Source organism: Anneissia japonica, unplaced genomic scaffold, assembly GCF_011630105.1.
Source record: "Anneissia japonica isolate Jap-2015-1 unplaced genomic scaffold, ASM1163010v1 scaffold288291_len444093_cov181, whole genome shotgun sequence".
Taxonomy (NCBI): Eukaryota; Metazoa; Echinodermata; class Crinoidea; order Comatulida; family Comatulidae; genus Anneissia; species Anneissia japonica.
In genome coordinates, this window is record NW_022731168.1 from 202,871 (window position 1) to 214,820 (window position 11,950).

Consider the following 11,950-nt stretch of genomic DNA (forward strand, 5'->3'; position numbering starts at 1 on the left):
TTGAGTATTTAACTTCCAAATATAGGCTGTGTATGCAAAAGCCACTTTGATATACTGTACCATCATTGAAAATGAATTAATTCCATTTCATTTGTTTTGTCAGACAAACATACAATAAGGCAGGGGTTTAGCCAGAAAAATGAAATAGGCTGTCCAAAATGAAAGACGAAAAAGTTGGAGCGTAGCGAATGCTGATGGGCATGTCCCCAAATGGGCCACGTCCACTTGGGGCGACGCCCTCTCTCAAGCATAGGAAAAAAATAGAAAATTATCACCTTTAGAAGGTGTTTAAATGTTGGAATTTTGTCTTCAAGGAATAGTGTTGAATTAGCTATCACAAAGATATTTCAAATAGACAGACTGTGCAAGTCTACGGTTGTTTACTCACATAATTTTTGTAGGCTATGCAGATACTGTACATCTTCATCTCTCACCCTAGTCTAGTGTAAATTCTATCTAGGTTCCCCCAAATCGAGAGACTGTATTTTGTTGACTAATAAATAAAAATTAACTTGTGACGTTTAACAACAAATTTTCTTTACGGTATTTCATGAATTAATTATAACCAGAGAGTTAGGAACACCAACGATATCTAGGGGAACCGAATCTCAAGTACTCTATTTTGCAGAGTCGTGTGCATGCGTTGTGGACGACTCAGAACCTACCATTTTCCAGCGGTGTATAATGATTTTAATGCGACATGTATTCTAAGTAAAGTTTTTACTTAGTAGGCAAAGGTTTAGCCTTACATTTTTGGGAATCCCCACCGAATATTGGTATAAAAACAATGTAAATTCAATCAATAAAGGTTGTTTTATCAAACGTAAATATGATTTAGTTTTAGTTTAATGTAACATTCGATAAATTCAAAGAATAAAAAGAATTTTCTAAAAGTAGACCCCTGGTAGACCAGGCCAATAGACTAGGCCAAGCTCAGTAGGCCAATCCATCCAAGTAGTCACAGTAAAAGTGGCAGTTCTAAATAATTGTTGGCCATCCAAAAGATGGCCGGATGGCTCGCTGGCTAAGTTCTTGGAATAAGGACACAAGAAAATACAGACAGACAGTAAAAATAGCAATTGTTAAAAACTTGATGGGATAAACAAAAAGCGAAACAAATCACTGTTGAGTGGTTCTCCAAGGTTAAAAACAATACATGAAAATGTTTAAAATATTCGTAAATATAATTTAAAACTATATCCTAATTCAGTGTGTGAAATGAAAGATTTAAAAACAATAAAATTAGCGGCAAAAAAAGGTGACAATATTGCTCTACTTAAAACCTTAAGAATTTAAAAATAGAAGTGTACACTCTGCTCTTTTTTAAAGAGTGTACTGCATTCTTTTTTAACGCAAGTCAATTCCTGAAAAGAAATCAATTGGATGTACAGTAATGTAGTTTTCATGTTATTCCTGCATGTTATCAAAAAAGTCTTTAAAACTCATTAAAATGCTGTTTACTTTAGGATTCTGATAATCTTTGCATGTTAAATACATTACACTGATTTAATAACTATTTGCTGGATCAAAACTTGATTTAAAACTACTGTATAATAACTAAACCACAGACCCTATAGGCTAAACTGTATCACTGCAAAACTGAATTTAGATTAAATATTATTACAGACCAAGTTTATGAGTAAAAGAGCAATGGCTTACAAGTCAAAAGTAAAGTATACAGTAACATGTACAAAAACCGTAAAGTGGTTTTATATCTAGAAGACTTGAAATGGTGGGGAGCTGATTGGGAGGGTGAAGGTAGAATCGGGGGCCCTTGATGATTAAGTGAGGGGTGCTAGGTCACAAAATAAAGTGATACATGGTAATTTTATCTTTGTTTTTTTTTAGTAGGGGGAGGAACGCACAACTGGGAGAGCTTTTTTGGGGGTGGGGGGAACCCTAGAAACGGCACTGAGTGTCTCAAGTGTCTAGTGGTCACCTAGGCACCATAGTGGTGTATAGGTGCAGAGTTCTGAGGATGAATCATTTGGGGTTAAGCATTCTAGCATGTAAATGGTGAGTTTCATGCTTCTTTCCAGAAGTACACGCCCCAGTCACATATCCGCCCCACTAACAGTATGGCAAATATTAACAAAGTAAGTTGAGTTGGTAAACAAAGTATTATTTGAGTGAAGACAAACTTTGAAAGAGTAAAAATATTATTACAGTTTTATGTTTACTCTTTCAAATTGAAGACTAATATAACTTTGAAATTGTTAACATAAAAATATGAGAGTATAAGTGTGTAATATACTGTACATGAGCGAAAATTAATGACTAAAATACCATACTCGCGCAAATAAGCGCCAATGCGCTTAAAATATTTTTTTTGCACTTTCTGAGGTTATTCAGACGGGGCGCTTATTTAAACGGGGCGCTTATTTAAACGGGGCACTTATGAAAATAGAGTGGAAATTGGGGTGGGGGGCGCTGATGGAAATAGATGAAAATCGAGGGGTTCTTATGGGAAATTATTAAATTCAAGATTACGAATGGTGGTTAGGCGGAAAAGATAATCCTCCAGAGAACATGGCCCATGACAAGAATGCGTGAATATTTACATAACAGCAGATGCAATTAGTGGTGGTGGGTAGTGGTTAGCTTGTTGGCCATCGGTCGAATGAGATTAGCAGGATGGCAGGATCATTGTATTTTTTTCTTGAAAACTCAGATGAGAATGTGCTAACAGTAAAGGTCAGAAAAAGAGGAGTAGGACTAGACATAGTCAAATGTGTAAAAAGAGTAAAGTTGGAAATATACTGTCTCTCCAGGAATCGGAGCTCTCATCTGTCTAAGAGAAATATCCTCATTTTGGTATTGACCTAGAAGAATGTGTTTCCACTCTGCAGCTCAAATCATGCCAACAACCACAGTCCCAGGATTGATTGGATTATTGACTTGCTAAAAAGAAAATCTTATTATTGAAGGGGCGCTTATTCATATTAGAAGGAGGCGCTTATTCAAACGGGGCGCTTAAGGAAATTTTCACGTTAGGAGGGGCAGTTATTCGAGAGGGGAGCTTATTCAAACGGTGCGCTTATTCGTGCGAGTACAGTAGTTACAGTAAGACAAGAAGACATTGAAATTGGTTGAGTCTTGCAACAGTAGTCAATTAATAGTAAATAAAACACTGTGAAATTGTATTACTTTTAAGACTAGTTTCATTTGACAATACTAATATACTATGTGCTCTTGTGCGGAAGTCTGTAGGGCCCTAATTTCTACCCATAGAGTCTGGACCTGGCACCCTGAACCAGAACAGTTTCGTTAATACTAAACAGCATTGTGTTCCTGATAATTGGCAATTTTTTTTTTTAAAGTAGAAACAAAAAGAAAATTATATTCATATTTTTAGTCAGTGAGTGCCATTTCCGGCATCTAGAGGTGCCATAAAATTATGAATTTTCTTACCTTAGCCCCAACCATGGTAAGGCTGAGATGGTATACTGTAGACCCACCATCTGTGAAAGCTCCTCCCAGAGCCTTCTCTATTTCAAATTCCTGGATCCACCATTGATATCATATCATTTATTTCGTTGTTACAAAAATGTAGAATATTTTGATAAACATTATTAAAAAACACAACTAAAAAACCACAATGGAATTGGAGATCGGGACTCAAAAATGGCCCATAGTCTTAGAAAGTCACAGGGCCCATGGCCGCAGTGTTGCACCACTGACGTTTTCGAGCACACAGAGCTTTCACCTGAAGGACAGCACTATTGTACTGTATGTGTAAGCTAGTGTATGTATAACACTAGTATTTTAAAGTAATACAATTTTACAGTTATTAATAAGACAGTAGTTTTGGTTTGTAATGAATCAGATTGGCAGTTTGGTAATGTTGAAATGATGAAAGGGAAACAAATTAATATATTGTGCCTTGAGTACAGTAGATTGGGAATTATCATATTTACAATGCCCAATAACATTAACAACTGCAAAGTAAACAATTTTATCAGCCCATATCTTTTGATACCTGTGGAGTGTGTCAACATTGTAAAGGTTATTAAACTCAGTATCCTGGTGAAGTCATAGCTTATTATAGTGATGTCATCAACTGATGTGCTGTTTTTATGTTAACTACCAGTATATCAATTATCTGTCTTCCATAATTAAATTTATCATATTTTAAATTTTGTATTAATACAGGTAATATCTACTTCACGTTTAAACCTATACTACATCTTTAATTGCTGCGAAGCAGCCAATTCATATTCTTGACAGCAATTTGATCTCTGAAAGGTCATTGTTTGTCAAAAAATGAGGGCCTAAGACGACTGAAAAGCGGAGTTTCCTTCTTTCGTTGTGCCGGGTAAAATCAATTACTTTAGGCGACGTTTGTAGACTAACCTACTTATACCAACGTCTGCATGTCGCGACGCTGGAGTATTACTATTCAGCGTTTTTACTATATTTCTAGGTTTCCTATTTCTACGTTTAATCGGCCCATGTCTCAGCCACAATATTTTGGGGCCAATATTATTTACGAACCCAGTTAAACTTATTTACTAGCCTATTTCAGCGTGCTAATTATTACATTGAGGCGACGCTTGTAGACTGGCATACACGGTACCAACGGCAACGCTGTTCTAATATAGACAATGGGTTGTGCCTCATATTATTTGTTATATTTTTATTATTCATTATTTTCACTTGACTCGCATAAATAGTTTTGTTCGAAGAACATTTATATGCAGTTGTACTTCGCAGCACTTCACTTGCAATTTGCAATTTCTAGTTATAATTCATAACCTTGTATGCTTTTAGGAAATAAAAAACCACTGACCTACTGCTAACTATAATCAGTGGTGACTAAAAAATAAAATATTCAGTCAGTACAAGAGAACATTTGGCATAATCACAGAAAAAGAGGAAATAAAGATAATGTTTTGTTAAATATTATTATTTTGCCTACTTTGATTAGCAACAATTGGATGTTCATAAAACCTTGCACATTCTAAACTTCTTTTTTAAATCTTATTTTTAAAATGTTATTTATCAATTAATATTTGCACTGATTTAATCTTACAAAACAAAGAGTGGCATACAGTAAACATTTATAAAAAAAGAAAAGGGAACAAAAAAAAAAAAACAAAAGAGAGAGTGACACAATGACACAACAGCATAGTTACCAACCTGAGAGATTTGAAATGCGTGACTACACCAGTTTGCTGGGGGCCGGGGCAGTCAGGGCTCCCGCCGGCATCCAGTGGCGGAGTCCTGGTGGGGCCCGAGTTTCTGTCATAATCAACAGTTGGTTGTGAATATGAGCACACAAGACCGCACATGCCAAGTGCGTGGTTGGCTGGGTTGTTTTGGTCAAGAAAGAGAAATTTTGTGGGTGAATTGATTCTCGAATGAGATAACGAAAGCTGTCTAATGACTCAAGTTACTGCATGACCGTTTTTATATCATTAATAAAACAAATTTCTTTTAATTTTAGAGAAATTTTCCACTGAATTCGTGATAATTTGTTATCATGCATAGACTTGTGCTAAATGCGTGACAAATTTATGATCATGCATGTGTTTCTGCAAAATGGGTGTTTCATCGAAAATCACTTTGAAATGCGGGACCGTCCTGCACGATGCGAGACGGTTGGTAACTATGCAACAGTTTAAATTAATGACCAACTTTAAAGTTGTTGGTTGGATTGGAAGGATAACCTATGATATTCCAATGACTAGAGATCATTTCCATTTTTCTCCCATTGTTGTTTGTCTTTAAAAGTTGTATATAAATTGTTAATATTATTTTAAAATGTTTTTCAGGTGATCCAGAGAAGTATGACCCATCGTTCCATGGACCAATTGATAACAGGTGAGTTATAGGCTACGGTCACACTAGAGTCTCAAGCCTGGCTTGATTCACCGTGGGTCAGATTTCAAGCCAGGCTCGAAATTCTGGGTCGGTCACACTACCTGAATTTAGTTGGATTGACCTCCAAATTAGGAAAGTTGAAACAGGAAGTTAGAACGCCGCCACAATCAAAATACCAGCCCCGCGCGCGAAAAACATTCTTGCGGTCGAACTTTACTTCTTTGGAATCGAACACATGCACCCGACTTCGTTAATCGCATTACTACCGTTGCTGGTTAGGATAATCGATGTAGTTCATAGACCTATGATAATGGACAGTATATCAGATGATCTAGGCCTAGGCTCGAATGTAATGGCGATGCTAGTTTTCAGATCGATAAGTGAATTTATAAATGACAACTGATGATTGCGTCTTATTATAATACACACATGAAAAACTTGCGGGTTTTTTATTCAAGAACTTCTAAACGCAACAGCGTCATCGACGAGGAAATGTCAATTCTGGTCACGCCATGGTCAATCCAGGGTCAATCTGGGTGCTGAGCCGGGATCGAGATAAGTAGATTGAGATCGAGGTCACGCCAGGCGCGAGTCGATCCAGGTGCGGTCACATTACGAAAATCTCACCCGCGGAGAGTCAAGCCAGGCTTGAGACTCTAGTGTGGCCGTAGCCATTGTTATTATTTACATTTCATATCTTGAACTATGCCATGTTTTGTAATTCAAGAGCATGTTTTCCTGTAGTAGTATCCAGTCAGGTAGTACATCCTGGTTGTGACACAGCAATTGAAAAACGCCCGATAAACAACTACATGAGGGCATCTATACAGTTTCAATATACAGTACTGCAAACAATATATATATGGCAAAGACAAGCCAAACCAGTTAATCCTTGCAAAAATTTATTTTTAGTTATTAATAGAGGTTAAAAAGGAAAATGAGAGCTATAAAATGGTAAAATAATCATTTAAATCCGAATTTCATTATGAAGTTACGGGAGTTCAAACATACAGCTGTTTAAAGAACAATATTTAAGAAATCAGCCTTCAAAGTTTATAATTTTTACTTTTATTTATTTATTCAGCATAAAACACTCAAAATTCAACAAAAGTTGAAAATTTACATAATATAGAAATAAGCCTACCAAAATGAAAACAGACACGAAACAAGCATAATACAATACAGTCAAAATTGTAAGCCTACAGTAAATAATTAGGAAATAACTAATCAATAAAAGCGGCATTTACAAAATCATCACCAAATCATTAAAAATTGTTGTTTTTAACATTGAAAATGGGAAAAATAACAACATAGCACAATGTACGGATATATAAAAGTTAGTTTTGTGCAATAAAATAAATTTCAACAATTTTGACATTCCAGCATGTTTTGGCCAATTATCTCACTTATATTTTGGCCAATTATACTCACATAAAAACAGTTATGAATGCAGATATGGTTAATATTACCAATAGTGATCAGTGGCAGATTGCTATTATTCTTCTTTCAGGTGGTCACAGACCAATGCACCTTTGGGTATAGCACCCTTATTTAGTTGTTGGACTGGTAGGCCTACATTTATTAATGCCAGTTTGCCTCAGCTATTGATGCATAGTCATTTTTTTGATTGTCACTATAAACTTTATTAAAATTATCTCAATTGATTTCAATTGAAAATTAACAATAATATTGGCATCAAAAATTTTTCTGCGAACATTAGCTATTAGCGTTGCTCATAGACCGTAAAGAATCATTGACCAGAGTCAGAGGTCAAACATCATATTCTAAATGTACTATATATTGCATGTGAATGAGACTTAATCAGATAATTTTGAGTCAGTTTGTTCTCATTGTGCAGGAACTGGATTGGACTATTAATCCTGTTACTATTGAAAAACTCATTGATGTGAAAACATGGCCTTAAATAATTAAGTACTTCCGGCTACAGTAGCTAGGGAGCAGTACATGATATCTACATTTTCATTAGAGGGGTTATGTATGAATCCTACAGAGACAGCCCTTTGAGTATTATGGTCTTTCTGTTGAATAGCTGTGGAGTTAATTAACAAATCATAAATTGCATTAAATACACATGAACTGATCTTGAATATTTATATTCATTAATTGATATTTCTACTTTCTCCATGTTCCTCTTTTGTTTCCATTTTCTAATCATTTTTATTCATTTTTTCATTTCATATTTAGGAGTTGTACAGATGTTATATGTTGCCTCCTGTTTATTGCTTTCGTCGGTGGAATGTTTGCTGTTGGCGGTTACGGTAAGTTTTGTATAATACTACTAAGAATATAATTACTGGTATATTTTTAGCGTATACTGTAATATCAATTTAATTATTTATCTAGGATATTTTATAGGCAGTTAAGTGTTATGATGCTGCCTAAACATATATTTTTTCAATATTTTTATTTTTATGCAATTCATGACTCCTGTCTGCAGTTTGTCAAATTTAAATTGAGTTGAAATTGATAATTGGTGTTTGATATTTCAGCCTGGATCAATGGGGACCCTAGAGTGCTGGTCTACCCTACTGACTACAAAGGACAAATTTGTGGCATCTCGCCTGCAGTAAAGTAAGTTAATCGTCTTAAACTAAAACGGTGATGCAACAATGATTTACCCAAAAGGGTGCTGAACAAGAATCTCCATAATTCCTAATTTCATAGGCCTGCCTACAATTTTCAGAAACTTGAATATTTAGAAAATATTGGTAATGAACAAGACTTGCTCAATCTGCAAATGTAGGTTATGTTGTTTTGGAGCGACCATACAAGGGAAGCCTCATTTGAAATTGTTTTTGAAAGTAATTACTTAATGAATTAAAAAATGTTGCTCTAAAATTCTGTGTTTTAATTTCTTCTTGTTGGTAAGTTTTCTACCAATTATTGCAATTGAGTGGTACTGGCTATGATATCCTTGGAATTATATATATTGGTCAATAAACCAAAATATATATAAAAAGTTTATTGGCATATCCAAGCGGTATTCTTTTGCACTCGCCCTTCCCCATTAGTGCCACTACTGCAGGCAGTGGCAAATTCAAGGCAACAGCCGTCCTGATCCCTCCCACCTAAATTTTTCAAAATTATAAAAAACATAAAGAAAAAAAAAAGAATTTGAGAGTGGCTTCTAGAGATTCTAATAATCATAAAAATATCCCTACGCTTCATTAAAGCTGAATTGGATCATCATTTTTTACACAATTGTAAAATGTTCGGCGTTTTCCCAAAATTCATTTGTTTTAAACTACCTAATGTTCAAACAAATGATGTGCATGCTATACGAAGTAGATTACTCAAAAGTGAACTTCGCAAGAAGAGTAAACAACTTAACAAATTGAGAATAGAATTCAACGACAATCATAAAATTATATTGACCTAGACCCACAATCTGTCAAAGCCCCTCCCTGGACCCTCTCTATTTTGAATTCCTGGATCCACCTACTGCAGAGGACTGCTTGAGATGTAGCATAATGCTTTTAAATATATCCTAATATATAGTAGTACATTTTATATAAAAAATATGTATTATTGTAATTAATATTTCTGGTACATGCAATTCACATAAAAGTTTCCCAATTTTACAAAAGAGAAGTCGTTATTATGAAATTAATTTAAGACTAATAATAAATTAGTGATAAATTAGATTTTTTTCAAAGCATTTACCCTTTGAGTTTCTAAGGCAGAGAACAAAATGATGGGTATATAATGCGCAGTTAATAATATTTTGATGTTGCTGAGAAATTTGCTTATTCACATGTTTGCTTTATTACTACTGAATGTATTCATTATTTTCTTCTTTCAGGGACAAGAAATTTTTGTTCTTTTTTGATCTTTTGAAGTGTTCATCAACATTGACCAGTTTACAGCTTACCTGTCCAACAAAACAGGTAGGCATTAAATCACCATCATAATAGTTGTCATTGTCACCATCACTGCAGCCTACTGTATGTGTTGCCACTACCTCCACCAACCAGAGGCAGATTCAATGAGAGAGGGCCCGTCCCCAAAAACAATTTTTAAGAATTATAAAAAAAATAATGGAAAAAAGGAAAATTATATTTAAAATTAAGTCTGAGAGTGCCATTTCCGGTGATCTCTCTCTAGAGGTGCCTTAATCATAAATTCCTTACCTCAGCCCAAACCATGGTGGGAATGAGGTAGTCTAGAACCCCGTCTAGGCAAGTCCCTCCCTGGGGTCTATTTCGGATTCCTGGATCCGCCACTGCCAACCACCATTAACAATGACAACACTACCAACATCACAGTTATTCTTATCATTACCCACAACGGAATATGCTATAAACCACCATTAACAATGACAACACTACCAACATCACAGTTATTCTTATCATTACCCACAACGGAATATGCTATAAACCATAATTTTGGTGGATCACATAATTTTTTTAGATCGTTTAAAATTACCTTAATACGAATGATGTCAAACAAAATGAAAATTAAACAAACATGCAAAAAAGTGTGTAATGCATGTGTTATCAGTTGTTTCATGTTCAATAATATACTATCAAAGGTACAGTCATTCTTATCATTACCCACAACGGAATATGCTATAAACCACCATTAACAATGACAACACTACCAACATCACAGTCATTCTTATCATTACCCACAACGGAATATGCTATAAACCATAATTTTGGTGGATCGCATAATTTTTTTAGATCGTTTAAAATTACCTTAATACGAATGATGTCAAACAAAATGAAAATTAAACAAACATGCAAAAAAGTGTGTAATGCATGTGTTATCAGTTGTTTCATGTTCAATAATATACTATCAAAGGTACTTCAGGTATGACATCTTGAGAGTTTTAGTTTTAGTTTTGTTCATTTCAATGTGTTTGGCTTTTGATGAAAATGATAACAGCATTTTTGTGTCAGTATATTAAAAAAATTTTGTAGTAAAACATCTGTAAATCATATATTTATGTTTATGTTGTTCTGTTATATGAATAATTCAGAGTTACATTAATTTCATTTTTAGTTCCTATGCATGTAATGCAATAGGATCTATTGTAATCACTCTTAGTCACATTTCTTTTGTTTTTTATTGTGTGTAGTATGTGTGTGTGTGTATGTGTGTGTAGACATTTATGCAAATGCATCAAAGAAAAGTTTTCCGACATTTTGTTTTACATCGCGACGGGAAGATCGATGTGAAGTTTCTGCAGAGTTCAGTCAGGACTCACGCTAACCGACCGGAAAGTCGGCATGGATGAAACTATTTTGGTTTTACGGCAAAAAAATTCAACTGCTGTAGGCATAGGTATTTTGAAGAAGGCCTGAAATAAAACTAAAATGTTTTAATACTTGCTGAAATACATCGTTTTTTCATTTAGATCTCCATTTTTCACTAAGTCCATGCAACGTTTTTTTCTGTTGTATACGTATGAATAGTCATATGAAGGTACTATATCCCCGACAGTTGGCTGTGCAGCAATGTACCTTTTGAATACAAACTGAATACAGGTGAAAATATAAAGGCAGCCGACTGTCGGGTACATAACGACTATCTAGCTTTCCACAAAAACATGAGGCCTAAGCTAGGCCTAGTTCAGTATTACTGCGATGCGAGGGTAGTTAGATCGTTCAATCAATGATATCGTGTTATCGTGTTGTCGTCTAATACAATTAAACAATGTGTGTAATATTTAAGAATGCACCACGTTGGTCGCTTTCTTTGTTATGCGGTAGTAGTATACGTAGCAGAGTGACGACATCAAGCTAAGCCTAGCCCAGGGCCTAGATCGTGTACGTTCTTGATAATCGTAATGAAAACTTCGGGTGACAGACGATTGGGCCCAACTGGTGTGGACGATCGGACCCAAGATAGCTTAAAATAAATTGTCCTAGTAGGCCACTGCCACCACCCCCACTCCTGATATCGTTCCAAACTACTGTAAAATGAAATTACTGTATACCTAGCTAGGCCTAGGCCCTATGCCTACGAAATTTTTTCAAAGAAATTTTCTAAAAATATTACTGTAATTTACCTGTCGAATTACATTACTAAAATCACTATTTTGGGCCATAAAGACTCCCCCTGTATTTTTCAACCTCCACACAAATTTGACCCAACATGTATA

The 11,950-nt window shown here is 35.1% G+C and overlaps 1 protein-coding gene across 1 annotated transcript in view; it reads left to right on the forward strand.

The window, feature by feature from the left end:
• Nucleotides 1-11,950, forward strand: part of LOC117115225 (choline transporter-like protein 2) — a 55,480-nt gene that overhangs the window by 24,773 nt on the left and 18,757 nt on the right. Inside the window, exons 2-5 of the mRNA XM_033258929.1 lie at nt 5,775-5,823; nt 8,029-8,102; nt 8,334-8,415; nt 9,647-9,731. Of these exons, the coding sequence (XP_033114820.1) occupies nt 5,775-5,823; nt 8,029-8,102; nt 8,334-8,415; nt 9,647-9,731 (290 nt within the window). The remainder of the gene's footprint in view (nt 1-5,774; nt 5,824-8,028; nt 8,103-8,333; nt 8,416-9,646; nt 9,732-11,950) is intronic.